This window comes from Populus trichocarpa, chromosome 5, assembly GCF_000002775.5.
Source record: "Populus trichocarpa isolate Nisqually-1 chromosome 5, P.trichocarpa_v4.1, whole genome shotgun sequence".
Lineage (NCBI taxonomy): Eukaryota > Viridiplantae > Streptophyta > Magnoliopsida > Malpighiales > Salicaceae > Populus > Populus trichocarpa.
Window position 1 is genome coordinate 3,753,254 of NC_037289.2, and position 18,949 is coordinate 3,772,202.

The 18,949-nt window shown below is 33.9% G+C and overlaps 3 protein-coding genes across 6 annotated transcripts; 2 read left to right on the forward strand and 1 right to left on the reverse strand.

The window, feature by feature from the left end:
* The first annotated feature begins 596 nt into the window (after nucleotides 1–596).
* Nucleotides 597–1,406, forward strand: LOC18099023 (chitinase 2). The gene has a single exon (XM_006382788.3). The coding sequence runs from the start codon at nucleotides 597–599 to the stop codon at nucleotides 1,404–1,406; it is 810 nt and encodes a 269-aa protein (XP_006382850.2).
* Nucleotides 1,407–1,673: 267 nt separating this feature from the next.
* LOC18099024 (beta-glucosidase 12) lies at nucleotides 1,674–6,364 on the reverse strand. Its single transcript, XM_006382789.3, has 13 exons — nucleotides 6,152–6,364; nucleotides 4,988–5,057; nucleotides 4,705–4,763; nucleotides 4,555–4,630; nucleotides 4,356–4,433; nucleotides 4,179–4,266; nucleotides 3,784–4,039; nucleotides 3,538–3,653; nucleotides 3,221–3,444; nucleotides 2,726–2,757; nucleotides 2,494–2,596; nucleotides 2,287–2,398; nucleotides 1,674–2,131 (listed from the first exon to the last, which is right to left on the reverse strand). Exons 1-13 carry the CDS (start codon nucleotides 6,320–6,322, stop codon nucleotides 1,876–1,878), a joined length of 1,641 nt encoding a protein of 546 aa, XP_006382851.1. The 5' UTR covers nucleotides 6,323–6,364; the 3' UTR covers nucleotides 1,674–1,875.
* Nucleotides 6,365–11,282: 4,918 nt separating this feature from the next.
* Nucleotides 11,283–18,299, forward strand: LOC18099025 (O-fucosyltransferase 38). 4 transcript variants are annotated; one of them, XM_024600352.2, is made up of 11 exons: nucleotides 11,283–11,606; nucleotides 12,794–12,872; nucleotides 13,140–13,237; nucleotides 13,732–13,820; nucleotides 13,944–14,121; nucleotides 15,553–15,681; nucleotides 15,971–16,107; nucleotides 16,620–16,833; nucleotides 16,928–17,112; nucleotides 17,453–17,548; nucleotides 17,833–18,299. In XM_024600352.2, the coding sequence occupies exons 1-11, from the start codon at nucleotides 11,403–11,405 to the stop codon at nucleotides 17,996–17,998; spliced, it is 1,575 nt and encodes a 524-aa protein (XP_024456120.2). In that variant the 5' UTR covers nucleotides 11,283–11,402; the 3' UTR covers nucleotides 17,999–18,299. The 4 variants fall into 4 exon arrangements, with proteins under 4 accessions (XP_024456120.2, XP_006382852.3, XP_024456121.1 ...); XM_006382790.3 differs by having other exon boundaries at nucleotides 13,170–13,237; XM_024600353.2 differs by lacking the exon at nucleotides 12,794–12,872 and having other exon boundaries at nucleotides 11,459–11,606; nucleotides 13,170–13,237.
* The last annotated feature ends 650 nt before the right edge of the window (nucleotides 18,300–18,949 follow it).

The following is an 18,949-nucleotide window of genomic DNA, read 5'->3' on the forward strand; positions in this document are numbered from 1 at the left end:
CTAGCTTTTATATAATTGTTTTTTTTTTGGATTTCAAGATATTCAAAGATATATAATGATGTCAAAACAATAGAAATTTTACGATTTCTGTAGGACATCAAACTGTACATCTATTTCCCTTTGATTTTCGCAGTAAAAGGAAAAATTGGCCCTACGCAGTCTGCTCCTTCGGAGTGTTTTTTTTGTTAAAAAAGAAAAGAAGAAATAAGAGGACTTTAGAATCCAGTATTTCCTTTAAGAAAGGTTATTTATATTGATTGGGCCAGGCATTCATTTGTTTCCTTTCTTATTTATTTATTCTAAAAGTTAAAAAAGTAGCTTCAAATTAACACTCCCTACACATATGATCAGCTAGTTCATACTGATAATCATCAAGACTTTCATCTGCAAAGTATGTGAGAGATAAAACAAAATATGAGCCACAAGGAGTTTTCATCCAATATTTTTATTTGTATAATTGATTTTCTACAAGAAAACGGGAAATGATCATCAAGAGTATTTTTCCACCTCAGGAAAGAAAATCGATATCGGCTGAAATCTACTAACTCTTGATGTATACATAATTGTTATTCTAACTCTGATCAGATGCGAAGGTGATGATGGAGTACATTGGTGCCACAGGCCAACCCGTGACATTTAATCCTGTTCCAGTTGAAGACAACATTGACTTCCATTTCATACTTAGTTTTGCCATTGATGCAGATCCATCTGCTAAGCCTCAAAATGGAAAATTCTCACCATATTGGGTAGACACATTAACCCCACAATCAGTGGCAGCTATCAAGGAGCGTCACCCTAATGTGAAAGCCTTGGCAAGTCTTTCTGGTTGGAGTTTAGGTGACGAAGTCCTTCGTTGGTACAACCCTGAAAACCCTCAACTTTGGATCAATAATGCTTTCACCTCTCTTACATCCTTAGCTAAGGAATATCATCTTGATGGTATCGACATCGATTACGAAAACTTCCCTAGAAACAATGCTAGTTTCGCTTATTGCATAGGCGAGCTCATTACCTTACTGAAAAACCAAAGTGTCATTTCTGTGGCCACCATCGCACCTTTTCACACCACTGTTTTGCCCTATATTGAGCTCTTTAATAAGTATGGAGATGTTATTGACTATGTTAATCATCAATTTTATACTGATAAAGTTACGAGCCCAAAAGGGTATTTAGCAGCATTTCGGCTTCGAGCCACGCAATTCGATAAGGATAAATTGTTACCTAGCTATGAAGTGAATGGAAGGGGTATTCAAGGAGACGCATTTTTTGATGCTTTAAATCTGCTGGAGGCAAATGGATTTGATGTCAATGGAGTGATGATCTTCTCAGCAGATGCTTCTTCTTCTAATAACTATTACTATGAGAGGAAATCCCAAGCTTTCTTGACCAATTCTACAAGTGTGTGATTCAAATATGTTTTGCAAGAATGCTGTTAATTAAATAAGGACACCTTAAGATCAAATAAAATAGAATTCAAAGTTGATTTCTGTTTCATCTTATACCATTGATTGTGTTCGTGTTGAATACTCACTGTCTAAGTACAATTCTAACATTAGCCTGATGATTTTCTTGTAAATATATAATTTGATAAATATTTGAACATGCATTAATACGAAACAACCGTTTTTCTTATACATATCAAAGGATCGATGTAAAAAGGGGAAAACAGGATCTAGACAATAAGTAAACATAGAGCTTTATTTAATTATAAGTCCCATCACATTTTTAATCCAATCATGGTAAACTAGGGAAGGGATAATTCCTAGTCCATGCTGGAAGCATCAGATATCTATCACACAACACAAGCATAATAATTAAACACAAACTTGTAATTCATTGGATATGCAATCCTGGTGATTATTTAAAAATGACTTTTCATTCATCCAGGTACTGACGATCACTTGGAGCAGAACTGGAGAAACGCAATGGAGAGCTCGACAGTGGTTCCTTGTTCCACTTGTATCCCTTCAAAAAATTTGTGAACCACTGCACTGACCTCTTAGGGTATCTATGCAAGTTATGCTGGTAATCAGTGTAGTAGAGACCAAATCTTATGGTATAACCATTCGGCCATTCAAAATCGTCAGCAAATGTCCATGCAAAATATCCTTTAACAATGGTCCCATGGTTTCTGCCAAGATTTTTGATTGTCAAATTAGTTGGCTTAAACAATCTACAAAGGTTTTGAGACAAAAAGAATGAAGATGAAATCCCTGATATCCAACTATCATAGACAGTTGCTGGCTGTGTGTGCGTGAGAGAGAGAGAGAGAGAGATTAAACTCACTCAATGGAGCGTAGAACATTCTTGAGATGGTCATGATAGTATTTTGCCCTGCAAGTATCATTAAGTGCTGTCTTCAATGATATCTGGGATCCGTTGTTGAAATCAGAAACTCCTGATGATAGATCAAAACAATGAAGAAATCACGATTAGTTTAACAATATAACAATTAACTACACTTAAACCTAGATTTGATAACATTTTCCATACCATTTTCAGTTATATAAATTGTTGGATTCCTGTATTGATCCTTGGTGTAGTTCAGAAGATATCGTATCCCTTTTGGATAAACATATAGCCAAGGTGAAGCAGCCTATACATATTCAGAAACACCATGTTAATCATATGTGTTTTTCTAGTAATTAACTAATTAGCATTTAATCATATTAATGTAATGTATCTGATTGTTAATTTTTATAGAAAGGTTTTACTGCGCACAAACCTGCGGTCCAATTAGCTTTCCATTTTTCTCTCCTGTGAAACAAGAAGGAAAATAAATGATGAATAGTAATACACTAAGCTTGAATAAGCTCAAATTAAGATTAATTTATTCTTGAGTTTTCCCCTGGGAACTCTTAATTTTTTATTCATTATTTTATAAAAATTGAACATAAAACTTCTGTCCAGGTTCTCTTTTCTATCAAAAACACATTTGTCAAACACTTCTCGTACTTTGAGAGCTTTTTTTTTTTTTTTTTTTTTTTTTTTATGGAAGTTGATTAAATTTTAATTAATGAATCAAGCCATCAAGGCATTGATTGGCTTGCGCTTATAGTACAGTCAGGCCAAGCGAAAAGACATATAAAGAAAAATTAAAAACCTTGTGAAGAATTCATCTTGTCTCTTACTCAGAGAGTTTTAAGTTAGCTAATCCATTATCTTTCCATATTCTATCTTCCAATTTCATAAATTATTATGAATTTAATTGTGAGTTTACCAGTAACATTGACATGAGAATCTGTTGCATAACGAAGGTGAGTTGGATCAGGATCAACACGGGTAAGATTTTTTGCGTAGTATGCACCATAGTAATTTAATCCAAGAATGTCATAAGATCCTCGAAGATCTGAGGTTTCCTGGGCAGTGAAATTCGGCAATCGATCTCCGACTAAACTTCTCATGCTCCTTGGATAGTCACCATAAGTGATTGGGCTCAAGTGCCTAAGAACATCAAAATCTCTATTAGTTTTTTGGACAATTTTTATTTTATATTTGTATCAAGAATTTATTAGTAGTAGTGTAAGAAATACTCACCATCCAAGATTGAAATCAAGTATTCTTTGAACTGCCTCATAATCTGCTGGGGTCTCTGAATAAGGTTCGTACCAAAAGGAACAGAGTGTGATGCCGATCTTGCCATTTTGTTGTTCCTACGTACAATCCATTATTATAAGACTTAACAGAAGACAACACGAGGAAGAAGATTTTACTCGACTACTGTAGATAAGCAGTAATTGTTTCATGGATTAATCTTTTTGGTTCATATCAGTCTTGCTATACCTGGTACTTTTCCCGATACAATTTTACAGCTGCTGCATGAGAACGAAGCAAATTATGAGTGACTATGTAAGGTTCAGTAGCAGAGTCTCCAGCTTGGCATGCTTTATCCACCCACGCCGAGCATCGTCCCGGTGCACCAACGCCCGAATCAAAGCCATGAACACTGTAAGTGTCTGGCTCATTTAAAGTAAACCAGTGTTTCACCCGATCACCAAAACTTTGAAAGCACAAGTCGGCAAAATCTCGAAAATCATTGCTGTCGATTACATAATAAGAACTCATCATCATACAAGTTAATTAAAATCTTTGACTTCATTCTAATACAAATATACTTGAGAAACACTCCTAATTAATGGTGTTTATATTTTTAATGAAAAATTAAATATGAAACTTACACAATGTTTTCGCTTAGAAAACCTCCATACTTATCAAACAATGCTTGAGGAGTGTCCCAATGAAAAAGAGTAGCATAAGGCACAAGTCCTATATATATGAAATAGATAAGAAATTAATTATAAAACTATATATATAATCCGAACATTATTTTGAAATAAGAGTTAATATGTGCTAACCATTCAATATGATTTCATCAATGAGGTTGTTGTAAAACTCGATTCCCTCATCATTTATTCCCCATTGCACCTGCCCACCTATTAATATTTTCAAACACAAAATAAAATGTGATTAATCATAGAAAAAAGAAGAAGCAAACATTGTATACCTAAATGACGCCTCATGCCAGTACTAATATCTAGGCCATAAGAAACTTACTTGGTATCATTCTCGTCCAAGAGATGGAGAATCTAAAGGCATCCATATGCATGTCCTTCATCTTACGAATATCATCCTGCCATAATCATCGTTACCAAGTGCTGAACCATGAAAGCATTTGTAACAAAAACATTGTCAAGCACTCCTTACCTTGTAGAGATCGTAGAAATCAATTGCAACATCACCGGTGCTATGATCTTTTATCCTGGCTGCAAAATTTCATGCAAATAACATTTCAAATTAATTTGTTTGAGAGTCTGTATATAATTGATATAACTCCAAAAATATAACTTACTGGAGAATAAAAATAGCCAATTTTTTTTCTAAATTATAATAAATATATAATAATAGATTAAGAGCCGACTATAATAGCCCATGGTATTGCATAATCATAGTCTCCCTTCCTCCCATAGACTTTTTATGCTTGAGATACCTGGATAGTCATGAGTAAATGTATCCCATATGCTCGGCCCTCTGTTACTTTTGTTTGCATGACCTTCGTACTGAATATACACCATGCACAAAGATAGTTTCAACATTAGCTAGGTATGAAAACCTAATTGCCAATATACACAACAATAAATACAGAAAAATTATCAAAATATGAACAATATCTGTTAACTAAAGCTATAGGAATTTACGTTTGCTAATTTACCTAAAATCTTAAATTTTGGGATTTTTTTTATGAAGAAATTTAGGATTAATTGATCAATAACTATTTGATTTGTATGATTATTAGATATTAAAGAATATTCTCTGACCTGATCAGTAAGAAGATCAAATCCTACATTAATTTGTCATTTAATCATAAACTACTAGCAAAGTCCTCACCACTTAAAGAATTTAAGGTTTTGGAGCCTCGAAGGGATGGGATTAGATCTGAAGAAGGCAACTCCCACCATAGCCGAGAAGGCCTTGATGGAGCTTCCAGTTGGACCAAAAGTTAATAAGAGTAATAATTACAATGATTTATTCATTATTAGGCATGTGTTTAGTCCACATCTTAAGCTCAATGAACATTCTCTTTTCCATACCATTTTTCTCTCTCTTTTTTTCAGACCTAATGATAGAGGGCAAAAAAGAAATTTAATGATCGTTCAAATGAGGATAGAGAAATAATTAGACAAATAACATAGAATAATTGATGGTTAATAAATAAATTATATTTTTATTATTATACAAATAAATAAAGTAATGACGTATAGATATATGCAAGCTAGCTTGTAATGCTTTAGAGGATATCTTAATTAATCTCCTTAATATATGAGTATTATCTTTGATTTATCTAGAAATACACAGATATTTTTCTGAATATTATGATTGAGAGGAACTATATATTCCATGCCCGCCCTTTAAAAAAGGGATCGATGTATAGTTTCTTCCTCTACTGTCATTAGATTCGACAATCAACACTGACCTATATATATAGGAATAAAACTACATATAAAAAAGAACGAAATCAAGATTAAAATATAAACTATATAGTAACAAACATGCATGAAGAAATCAAGATTAAAACATAAAGTATATAGTAACAAACAAAACATATTGTTAGGACTGGATCCCATGAAGGATAAGGATCATATATTCTAGCCACCTGGTAGGCAGCTGAGCCAGTCCCAAAAACAAAGCCATCTGGGAAGGAATTTCTGCTAAATGTAGGATCATGTGGGATTGTGCAATTAACATATGTCATTGGCATAGTAGGAGCCAATGAGCTAAGCAACACTAAGAACCCTAAAAGAAGAGACATCTCTCTGATAGCCATTTCTGCTAAGTACTGTGATTATTGTTCAAAGGCTTTATGGTTTAAGTTCTTATGATCAAACCCTTTATATAGAGGCTCTAACAGTGGAGAGTATAATCTACACGTTAAATGTGCATTCATGTTTTCTTTGATATATCCGGCCTTGTCCTGAATTGCTTTTCTTGGGTGGCGCCCAAAACTTTTTTTGGTGGGGCGACAACAATTTAACAAAGTAGCTTTTCGTCTTTTTTTTTTTTTATAACTAAATTATTGCATTAAAACGCCAAAACATTGCATGGATATCCATGCACATTCTGACGATCGGCCAAACAGATGCTATACCCTAAAATGTGAAGCACTAGATCCCTCAAGATTTAAAGCATTGGGACGTAACACTTCTATATCTAGTTTAAATCTTATTTTACTTAAAAAAAAAGCTATCATATACTCAAAGCATACGCTAAACTTGCTTTGATGATTATTTTTTAGTTTTTAATTGTGAGCGCATGAATTGAATAAATTTTTTTGGAAGAAGATGAATTGAATAAATTGATCCCTGGTGTTTACGACGATCCCAACTCCATGCATCAGTTTGGAAATCCTTAAAAACAGTTGATTTTAAGTTCTCACAAGAATTAAAAACAGTATCTTCTGAAAACTGGTAGCTATCATCTGGAGATCTGTACATCAATATCTTCTAAGAAATAATAGAAAATAAAACCATACATAATCAAAAGGGGGAGGAGGATCGCTTTATATCGCTCTGCATGCATTGCACGCATATATGAATCCGGGTTCATCATCAAAGAAAAAGCAGGATTATGATTGTAGTAGTGGTGGGAGTCATTGAAAAGGAAGCCAAGCATTATGCATGCTCTCTGAAAGTGTTTTTAGTAAGGGTCCATTTCCTTTGGAAAACTTGTATCCACCCGTCCCTCGGTACTCTCGAAGAGGGCTTGCAGAATTCAGTCCAAGAACTCTAAGAATATGGCTTTTACGGGAGGCCGGAGGAGAGAAAAATGGGGCTGGGATTCCTCTTTCTTGCTGTATATGTCTAAATGGAAACTGTACTCGAGAAAGCTAACCAGATCAACCACTAAAGGTGATCCGATAGGGAAAAGGAAAGATATACATTGGATTGCGAGCTTTAAACAAGCACGGAGAAAGTTGCTTGCACAGCAATAAAGAAGAACAATAAATGAGTGATGATACATACTCATCCCTAAAGCAATAAAGATAACAAGATCATCAGCTTTTTCCATCTCAAAAAGGATTGAAGGATAAATTTAGACCCTAACCGAAGGTTTATGTCGTTATATTTGTCGAGAGTTGTTGATCGGTTTTTATCCTTATACACAATAGAATATTTTGAAACATAGAATTACTTGAAACTCTTCGAACTTCCAGGTTAACAATTAAAAAGTCTTTGATTGTGGATCTAAAAAAAGAAATTTAATTAATGCCAATGAGTTGTAATTCAACAAGTAATAGTGTCTCTTTTTTCTCTAAGAGATTTCAATTTCAAACCTCTCATTTATAAAGGAATCTAATTATATCCATAAAAAAAATCAGGTCTTTAACCATGAAAAATATATATTTTATTAAATTAACCACCAGATAAATCAACTCAAATCCCAATTATCAAATAAATCTTCTATGCCTTAAAAATTGAAAAACAAGGTGTTATTTAAATAATAACAACTACAATAATTTGATTCGAAATGATTTCCTATATAAAATATTTTCCCCATTTGATCATCCAACTTTTTATGATTATATCAAATCAAATCGTTCAAGTTTTAGAAAAATAAATTTAAAACAACCAAGTAGTATTTTGAAAAAAAAAAGATAAATAAAAACTCAGCATGGACTTGTGACTTGTGGCAAAAACACGTAAAAATTAGAGGATTTCTTGTTTTTTGTATTGACAAAATTATACGAATTCAATGTATAAGTTTTTTTTTAATTTTCCTTTTGTTGTTAATATACAAGTTATTTACCAATCAACTTTGTAGCGATTTTAACCGAGCCTTATGAGGCCTCGCGGTAGTTATATATTTGTGCTTTTACTTCGAATGTTAAGTTTTGACATAAAACAATTTACGCACTCCTTTTATTTTATGAAAATAAAAAAAAAATCATTAAGTAATTAACTTGATGGACCTATAAAAATCACAGAAAATATTCTTGAAGGAATTTTTCCTGAGGACTCTTATAGATTATTTACAGTGTGTTCTACGACCTTCACTTCCAAATTGCATTGATTTATTCTTTAATGAATTTTTTCAGAGGTTGTAAATTTTCTCTTGAGTGAATACCTGCATGCACAATGTCCCTTAGAGACCTCTAAGAGTGTTGATGGGGGACCCTCCGAAAATCAAGTCAATACAAGGTAATTTTATGTGGTAAAAAGACATTAATGAAGGTATTAATAAACTTTTATGAAGATAGAAAAGAAGAAGGAGAAGAAAATGTAGAAGTTAGGGAAAAAGAAGAAGGAATGTGTTTATGTCTAAGAGTATAAGGTTTCGAATATTTTTTCTGTGTACTCAAGCTTCCTTTTATATTACCTATATTGACTTGTTTCACATGATATGTGAGGGGTAGAGATGTAATCTCGTAAAAATAATATTATTCTATTATTCATGCCATCACATCTCATTAATATAAGAATGGTCTGTTTGTTCGTAAATAATTAGATGTGATGGGTATCATAATTCGTAGCCCGCCTGGAGCAAGGGAGACTCAGTGTGGGGTTACTTCCTAGCTAAATGTTGAACCCGAGAGGAGTTGGTTTCAGCTTGCGTGCTGATCCCAAGAGTGGTCCGGCGGGGACGCGACATGGCCCATCTTGGAGTTGGGTGCGGACGCGTCCTGATCCAAGGTGGAGTTGGGTGCAAACTCGTCATGGGCCAACTTGAAGTTGGGCGCGGGCGCTTCCTGGTTCAATGTGGAGTTAGGCACAAACGCGTCATGGCCCAACTTGGGATTGTGGTGGCCTGTTTGAGATTGTGGTTGCGGTTGCGGTTTAGAGTGCTTTTCGCTTAGAAATACATCAAAATAATATTTTTTTTTAAAAAAAATTATTTTTGATATTAATTTATCAAAACAATCTGAAAACAAAAAAAAATTAGCAAAAAAAATTTCAAAATTTAAAGGAACGCCGATGCAAATATGCTCTTAAAAACTGAACTTATTGTTCTTTATAAAGTATCATGGAGGTTATTGATCATTTAATTTTTGAAATTTGACTTCCACAAATACACACACACAAACATATTTTTTTTTTTTGAATTCAACTCTAATCTTGAAACTATATAGAGTAGGTGATTAAGAGGATGAATTAAAGAGAAGAAGAAAATCGATTGCTTTTTATATTGGGGCTCTGCATTACATATCATCATAGGAAAAGCATGGAAATGGCTAAGGACTTAAAGTAGTGTTGGTGTGGGGGTCCTTGAATAGAAAGCCCGGCATAGTCTCTTGAAAGGGTTTTTCGAGTCGGGGGCCATTGCCATGGAAAAACTTCTTTCCAGTACTTCCTGGTATCAAACCCTAACTGTTGCCTTCAGACGGGGGAGGGAGAGAGAAAACTGGAGCTAGGGTTCCTCTCTTTTGCTAAATGGAAACACTAGTGCATGCAATACTCAGAGAAAGCTAACCAAACAAACAACTAAAAGTTATCCAATACGGAAAAGAAAGATATACATTGGATTGTTAGAGAAGCACACACAGAAAGTTAAGCACTAATAACGAAGAGCAATGGATGAGTGATGATGTATAGTACTGATCCCTATAGCAATAAAGATAACGAGCCCATCATCCCCTTTCCATATGAAAAAGGAATATTGATCGAGTAAACACATTGTAAAATATTGGTGTTTTTTGTTCCGTTTCAAAACTCAATTAATCTTTAAAAACCTCTTTTTTTTGTTTCTTAGTTATTTTTAGATCTTAGATTTAGTCTTCAATTTGTTTTTAGAAGTTTAACATCTTCCAATCTATTTTTATATTATTGTCTAATTTATTAGAAGATGTATCATGCATAATGATAGAAATACTTAACTAGTGAAATTCAAATCCTGCTTAGATTTGAAAAAAGAAATGCCATTCTTCTCATTTTTTTAAGAGGTTAGGTTTAAGTTTTTTTCATATGAAAATATTTTTTATTTATTTATATAAAAATACACATAAAATTAAATAGAAGAATAACCTCGTACTTGAATAGTATAATGAATCTAATTTTAACTACATTGATAACAATATTCTTATTTTTAGTGCAGAGTACTCGAATGTAAACAAATACACATAATAATTCAGTTGCTTTTTCCTATTATATTTTCTTTTATTTTTCTTCATCTTATTTGTAAAGCAAACTTTCTATTTTTCTTACCGTATTACCAAATATATTAAGTTTTCTTTTTTTATTAGATACATCCAAAAGAACCCCATATCAGCTTATATTGAGTTTTTTTATTAAAAAAAAATGATATAAGGTTATTTAAAATGATGTCTTATAAGATTTATGAATTAAGCTAGTAAATAGGGCACAAACCTGTTTTCATTTTTTCTAATCTACATTCAAAAGCAAAAGACATGAATCCGATTTCTTTGTAATAAAAAAATTGGTTTAGAATTATTTGAAATGATGTTTATAAAATTTACAAGTTAAGTATTTAAGACCTTATATATATATATATATGCTCTCATATGAATTTAATTAAGATCTTCAGGTTTTGGAAAAATAAAATAAAATGATTTCATATAAAAAGAGATTGAAATTAGGCATGAAGTTATGAAGATTATAGGGTTTCTCACTTTGGAGGTTGCTACTCTACAATTATGAGATTCAATATAGTTTACCAATCAACTAGTGATCTGGCCCAAGATTTATAGGCCCATTCTTCAGGTTGTTAACAATTTGGGCTTGTGCTTCTAAATTTAAATTCTGTTCCATATGCTGTAATTTTCCTATATGGGCATAAAAAAAAGAGGAAAACCAAGCCCATTGAATTCTCTGGTACATTCTGATTTCCGAAGTGCCTGTGAAAGAGAGATCTACCTTAACTGCTGCTGCTACTCCCGGCAATCGTGGAAGAAAATGGCAAACAACAGAGGATATCCCCATTTCAGAAGATTTCTCTCAAGAAGACAATATATTCTTACGACAGCTCTCTTCACAATCTTTGCTTTTGTTTTTTCTATTTTCCTTCTACTTTATGGATTTGCCCCAAAGGAAGATGACATATTGAAAGATGATACAAGACTTGAAGAACCCCAACAATCTCAATCTGTGCAGCAGCAGGTACTGTTACGGTTCTCTTTTCTTAATTTTGAGAAAAGGGTTTTGCTTCTTGGGCTGCATTTGTTAATGGGTAGAGATGAATTTGATTTTTTTTTGTAGTCTCACTGGTTCCTTTTGTTATCTGGAGAATTGCGCTTTCTTTTTTCTTTTCTTTTTTGTTAATGTTAGTTATTTTCTTCTTGAATTGTTTTTAGTTGGGTTTATGAGATTATGATGATTAGTTTTTTTTGGATTTGCTGATTCAGTGATGTTAGGGAGATTGAATTTCTTATCAGTTGGAGAACTGCTGAATTCTTTATGGAGTTTCTTGTAGTGATTGATATTTGAGAATTAGTAATTCAAAGGGAAATGTTAAATGTCTCTTTCATTTTTATTTTTTTGTTTTAATGCGAGGAGTTTTGAGCTTTTGGCCTTGGATAATCAGGTGTTTCTTTCATGATTGTTGTTGAGTAGTAATGGTTTCGTCCAGGAAACTGTACTTGCGTGCTTGAATTTTCTTTTGGTTTTTTCGGGATAAAAATCACTTGGGAGATTGCTGATTGAATCATGGGGAAGTTAGAATGTTCCAACTACACCTAATCAACCTGAACCTGAACTTTTCTGGGTTCACCTTGGAGGAAGTTGTACATGCTTCTGTCAAGAATTTATCCCAAGTAAAGTAAAAAATGTCACTTGAATTCCCTTTAACTTTGAAAAAGGCTGGAAGCTAAATGTAGATTGAACAGACAAATGATAAACGTAGTAGTTAAGAATGGAATGAATCCAAGTGGGAGGGAGCATAAATTGATAGCAGAAGTTTCTGTGAATGTCAAATTAGAAACAGAGGTCAGTATCCATGTAATTGCAAACTTTTGAAGACATGGTTCTGTCTTTTGAGCATTTTGAGGAGGCTGTTGAAAGGCATTAATGTGGGAGGACTACTGTGAGATGGACCTACATTCATGTCAATATTGAATGCATTGAATCTGTTTTGTGCTTGGTTATTATGACAAATAAAGATTGTTTCATGTAAAGTGGCTTATCAAAACATGTCACAAAATTCTTCTTGCACCTTTCATTTTTAAAATACAATAGAAAAATATCATTCTATGTTTGCTACAAGCTTTAGAGAGCTCATATCCTTTTTAGAAAATAACTGGTATTAATATTTTAAAGAAAGTAAGGCTGCTCTGCTTCTAATTTTGCAGGTGTCAGATGAAAACCTTTGGGGTGCTTCTCTAAGCCATGGTTTGCACCCATGTATCAAGCCAACAGTTAGACATAAAGGTTTAAAAAATAAACATATACTTGTGCCTTCCTTTTCTGTTTGTATGGGTCTTTCCATCTGTCCCAAGTTTCAATTTGTAATTAACATTTACATGAACCTGCTTTTTTATTCAATAGTTTTTTTTTTTTTTTTTTAGTTTTTTCCCCTTTAAATTAAAGGATACTAGGTGTATCATGTGTGGTTGTTGAGTAATGCACTAGCCTGGAACCTTGTCCATGTATGAATTCTTTTTTCATTTTTCTTTGGCTTTCTCTTTCTCTCTCTAGTCTTTTCTAAATTCAACTTGCAAATGTCAGCTGCCCAAGGATCAGATCGCTATATAACTGTGAGAAGCAACGGAGGACTAAATCAAATGCGCACTGGTGTAAGTTCAATACCATCGGTATTTTGCTTACTGTCTTCTGCATTCATTCTCTTAATGGTTTATGTTATTGGGTGTTAAAACCTGTCCATAATTTCAAAGTACCAAAACGACCTTTTCATTTGATAGCAAGATGCCAAAAAGGTTCTGAATAAGTATCATTTATGAATTTTCAAAGTATCTTTTATGCAATCATACATCTCCCTTATTCATAATGAAGTATAGTAATGAAGGTTTATTCAATGAATGAATATTTTGTGAATAGTTAACTCATTGCAAATGCATGGGAAGATGCTTGAAGTATGCTGTCCATTGTTTCATATATGTCTTGGATGAGCACATGCAAGATAAAAATGTAATATAACCACAGGATAGTGTTGTGAACTACTGGTAACTGGTGAATATGTGAACGGGGCTTCACATTTCTGCTAGATTACAGCCTAATTCTGGCTGAATAATTTCATCTATATAAACTCAATAACCTTGTCTTCCTGCAGATCTCAGACATGGTGGCTGTGGCACACATTATGAACGCTACCTTAGTCATCCCTCAACTGGATAAACGGTCATTCTGGCAAGACACAAGGTGTTCTTTTAGCAATCATATATGGTGTTCTTTTGAAATGTTTCAGTTCACATCCCCTGTTTCTTTTTAAGTTTTCTTCTTTTTCCTACTAAATTGTTCACTTAACATGACCCAAATGTACAGCACATTTTCAGACATATTTGATGAGCTTCATTTCATTACAACCTTACAAGATGATGTAAGGATTGTTAAGGCGCTTCCGAAGGAATTGGAGTCAATTCCTCGGGCCAGGAAACACTTCACCTCCTGGTCTGGCATGGGTTACTACGAAGAGATGGCTCGACTATGGAAGGACTATCAGGTAAAGGAGATTAATTTTTTCAACCTCTAGTAGTCTTGAGTACAAATGATGGTAATGATTGACATGTATATGAAATTATTGCTTTGCATATATAATCGTCTAATTTAGAACCGTGAATTTCAGATTTCAAGTACAGTGAAATTAGAAGAGCAGTTGGTGCATGCTTGTTATAAAAATAAGCAGAAATTGAAACTAGATGTTTTTATCTAATCCAACTTGCTTTATGCACACACTAGGATGAAACCTCTTTACATGCTATATGCACTTAGTTCATTTGTTTTACATCTTATGAACATAGTTGAAATGGGAAAACTGCTTGTGTACAGTCTGCTTCAACCCCTTTTTTTCCCTGTCTCCAAAATCATTGTTTTGGTGTTCCTTTTTCTTTTTCCCTTTTGCTTCAGAAAGGACAACTTTGTGAGAAGGTGTTGATCGATTCGTGTTGGTTGTAATTGTGATTTTCTCTGATTTAATGTGTGTGTTGCCATCTAATAACTTAAGATTTTGTTTTGGATGTTTGGAGTGTTGAAGAACCTACTGTCATATCTTGTATTTCATTGTTGTTGTTGCTTCCCCCACATTCTAGATCACCACAAATTGCCATTCCCATGCATGCTAATTTTGTGTGATTTTGTTGTGTTTGCATGTGAGAAAGGTGTCAAGTAATCGTATGGTAGTTATATATGAAGTTTGGTACAGTCTGCGGAATAGTTATTGCATTTTCTAATAGGGGGCATATTGACGCAGCAGATAGCGAAGATAAAAGTTAGGGTTCTCAAGCCCTAAACTTACAACCTTAAACACTATAAAGGAATAGAGAAAATCTCTTATGTTTTATTAAAAAATATATGAATAATAATCTGATGTTAAAACAACACCACAACTATCTAAATAGATCCTAAAACCGACCTAAACAAGAAACCTAAGCTAAGTAAGAAACAAATAATTAAAATCTGAAATTAACTGGGAAAATAATTAAAATAGAAAAAACAACAACTTTTGAGCCTAATTTTGGAAGATTCTATTTGAAAGATTATATGGTTTGATGTCTGACAAAGTGGGTATCTATAAGAACTCAGCCTGTCAAATTATATGACCAATTGAGTCTGATCCAAAATCCGATTTTATGTTATTGATGTTTTTGTCAAGCTTCATATCTAATGCATCTGAGTTTATTCATGGATTTCTTTTCAGATTTGGCCTTGTCTATCTAGTCCATAAACATGTTTGCAATACATTCCTTGTCATATGGGTTTATTTTATCTTCATGAAGATGTCTAGTCACTTCAAAAAAACAATTCATGAAAGTGTCAGGTTTTGTACTTTAGGTGTGTGAATAAGCACTTTTCTTGCATAAGCCCTGCACATTAGTTCTGGGGCCTTCTGCTATTATTAAAATGTTTGATCATGGCAATATCTTAATCTCTGCAGGTAATTCATGTTGCGAAGTCAGATTCCCGGCTGGCAAACAATGATTTGCCTCTTGATATACAGAGGTTGAGATGTCGTGCTCTATACCGTGCTCTCCGTTTTTCTCCCTCAATTGAAATTCTAGGAAAGGTTTGGAACACTTGTCCTCTTCTATTAGCACCTCTGTAACTTTTGCTCAAGTTTAAACTGGATTCTGGTGAATTATGCCAATTGAAATGGCTGAAGTCTCCAAGAATTTTCAACACTGAACTTTGAAAGGCATTACCCATTACCATTTTAGATACTCATGATTTAAAAGATTAAAACTCAATGTGCATGATCTTGAATTTACATTCATTTTCAGTATTGATGCATTGAGGTCTCCTATGGGGATTCCTGCTAAATTAGGTTCTGAGAATGCATGACGATGACACCACAGAAGCTTGTGGAGCGTCTGAGATCACACAGCGGAAGATACATTGCTCTCCATCTGAGATATGAGAAGGACATGCTCTCCTTTACTGGCTGTACATATGGGCTGACTGAGGCAGAATCTGAAGAGCTGCGAATAATGAGGTGAGGATGTGTTTGTGCGTGGGCATGTCTCTGAAATACAAGTGTGATAGATAGACATATAATCCATATATATCAGCCAAGGATATAGCAGTTAGGGCTTCCTCATATTAACATTTTCTAGTTGTCCTTGACTTCAACATCCAAGTAATAAATCTGAAATGCTGAGAGCAATCATTAGCATTTTCTAATTGTCCTCAACTTCAAGATCATAATAATAAATATGAAATGATGATATGCTCTCAGGACTCTCTCAAATTTTGAGTGCTGTTTGAGGATGCATTCCTGCTATATCAAGAGATATCCATGATAACTTCATTATCGAGATTGTTGTTGAACAGTGTACAAGAAAATTCAATTGGTTTAATGTCTGAAACTTAGAGAAGATGGGTCTTGTTTTCTATTATGTTGACGTAGTTAACTAGAGAATGCCAAAGTCTTATGATAAGTGTTTCTTTTGCTGTCAGATATATTTGTTTATCAATAACTTATGCTTATCTTGTCATTTTTCTCAGGGAGAATACTAACCATTGGAAGGTTAAAAAGATAAACTCAACAGAACAGAGGGTGGGAGGCTTTTGCCCTCTAACTCCGAAAGAGGTGGGAATATTTCTTGAATCTCTTGGGTATCCTCCAATAACAACAATTTATATTGCATCGGGGGAAATTTATGGCGGCGAAGCTCGCCTTTCAGAACTTAAGTCTCGCTTCCCAAATATAATTTCCAAGGTTTGATGATAATTTTATGATTTAATTTCATTGACATGGTTTGATGCCATCAAAACTGCCAGTAACAATGAAGTGGTTGTCGGGTTGATATCAGGAAGCATTGGCTACAGCAAAGGAGTTAGAACCATTTGCCAATCATGGCAGTCAAACTGCAGCACTTGATTATATTATTTCTGTAGAGAGCAATGTCTTTGTTCCCTCTCATTCAGGTAATATGGCCAGAGCTGTTGAGGGCCACAGAAGATTCTTAGGACACCGCAGGACAATCAACCCAGACAGGTATGGACCCAGTCACGGTGTTGTGTTATTGAATTCAACTAGGGTTGCATGGGAACTGAAAATTAGGTCTTATATGGGTAACCCACTTCTTATACGCCTTTTGATGATAAGAATCAAGAATCAAATGCTGGCACAAAATCGAATGTGGATTTGCACAAGGCACCCTCTGTTTTTGGAATTGTGGTTGAAGATGGATGTTGATATAAATTAGTTTCCTTTTCCTCTTTCTGTGTGTGTGGGAATACATAACACATGCTTGCACACGCACACGCACGCACTGCATTCTGTATATAATTCCTTCTGACTATCTCCTGTCCCTTGTGTGAATAATGTGATCCAGGAAAGGACTTGTTGAACTATTTGATAAGCTAGAAAGTGGAGAGCTGAAATTAGGGTCCTCATTTTCTCACCTTGTTCAAGAAATGCACAAGAACAGGTAACTCTATTGAAAGTTTATACTGTCTATTTCTGCTCCTTTTTTTCTCTGTGTTTGTGTTTTCGTTTTTGTTGTGCATCTCTATTAATTTTTTGTACTCAATTGCATCGTGTAATCGCAAACCATTCTGCACCACACTGCTTGTACTTTTGATAATTGAAATAGTTGCATTTTGTTCATCATGATTTGTAAACATACAAATTGCTTATGCAGCTGTAAGATGTTTCGATTAAACATGCTCAGAGGAACTGCAGGGACTCACTTTGTTTTAATCAAAATTGCAGGCAAGGAGCTCCAAGAAAAAGACATGGTCCATTGCCAGGAATAAAAGGCCGAGCACGTTTGAGGACTGAAGAATCTTTCTATGAGAATCCATATCCAGAGTGTATCTGCCGATCAAAGAAAGCAGTTAGAAATGAAGTTAATGCCCTCAAGTTAGACGTTACATAAGATTTCCAAGTTTTGTATCCGTTAGTGTATGGCGGTGACTAAAATCAACAACAACCTAGCTGGTTGTCTAAACCAAAATCGATGGAGCCTAGCCAGCATTCATTCTTAGTTCTTAACATTAGCAGAGTTAGAGGAGGGGAGAAGGACTTGCATGGCCACTAGCAGAAAACCCAGATTTCGTTGTTGTATCACTCCTATACTAATATTCTTTGTTTGAATTATTCGGTTCAAGGAGAGCCCCATATCATGGTTTGGTATGTAAAACACTGTATCTCATGTGAGTGCTGACCGAAATTTATCAGCCCGCCCCTTGTGTCCGTCTGGCCACTGTGATCCTGAGAGCATTTCATTCGATTATCCATTTTGTTGGGACAGAAAGTAAAGAAAGAAATATCTTTTTTTTTTCTTTTGAAATCGAGTCCATTGGGATTCTTTTTTTTCCTGGGGTCATGAGATTTTTTTTAAAATATTAATTTAACAATAAATTCCATGTTTCTACTATTTTTGACATGAGGTATTATGGCATGAAAGAAAAAAAATTGGATTTGTAAAACCTTCTTTTCTGTCACACAACACTTTAATAATATAGTTTTTAATGGTTTTATATCCGGGGGCAATATTAGGTTATAAATTAGGAAGGTTAGCTAGGTCTGATTAAAATAAAAAATTAAAATAATATTATTTTGATAATTTATTTTTTTAAAAAAAATTCAATGAATTAAAAGTTCGGTTTTGAATAGGTTTTTATTTTGGATTGATCTAGAATTTTTATCAGGTTGGGTTAAGTTATTTTTATTTTTTTAATCTAAATTGGTCTAAGTTTGTTGATGTAGATTTTACAACTAGGATTATTTTGGCTTGAAGAATTTGTAAATTGTTGAATCAAGCTAATAATATGATAGTTTATATATTAAGTTTTTATATGCAAGTTTTTTTAAATGAATTCAATTA

Excerpts from the sequence above, each read along its gene's own strand:
- LOC18099023 (XM_006382788.3), top strand. The coding sequence starts at position 597 with ATGATGGAGTACATTGGTGCCACAGGCCAACCCGTGACATTTAATCCT.
- LOC18099024 (XM_006382789.3), bottom strand. The coding sequence starts at position 6,322 with ATGGCTATCAGAGAGATGTCTCTTCTTTTAGGGTTCTTAGTGTTGCTT. Across the intron at positions 4,764-4,987 it reads ATTTACTCATGACTATCCAG|CCAGGATAAAAGATCATAGC; the intron begins GTATCTCAAGCA and ends GAAATTTTGCAG. Across the intron at positions 4,631-4,704 it reads ATTTCTACGATCTCTACAAG|GATGATATTCGTAAGATGAA; the intron begins GTAAGGAGTGCT and ends TGATTATGGCAG.
- LOC18099025 (XM_024600352.2), top strand. The coding sequence starts at position 11,403 with ATGGCAAACAACAGAGGATATCCCCATTTCAGAAGATTTCTCTCAAGA. Across the intron at positions 13,238-13,731 it reads TAAATCAAATGCGCACTGGT|ATCTCAGACATGGTGGCTGT; the intron begins GTAAGTTCAATA and ends GTCTTCCTGCAG. Across the intron at positions 17,549-17,832 it reads CAAGAAATGCACAAGAACAG|GCAAGGAGCTCCAAGAAAAA; the intron begins GTAACTCTATTG and ends TCAAAATTGCAG.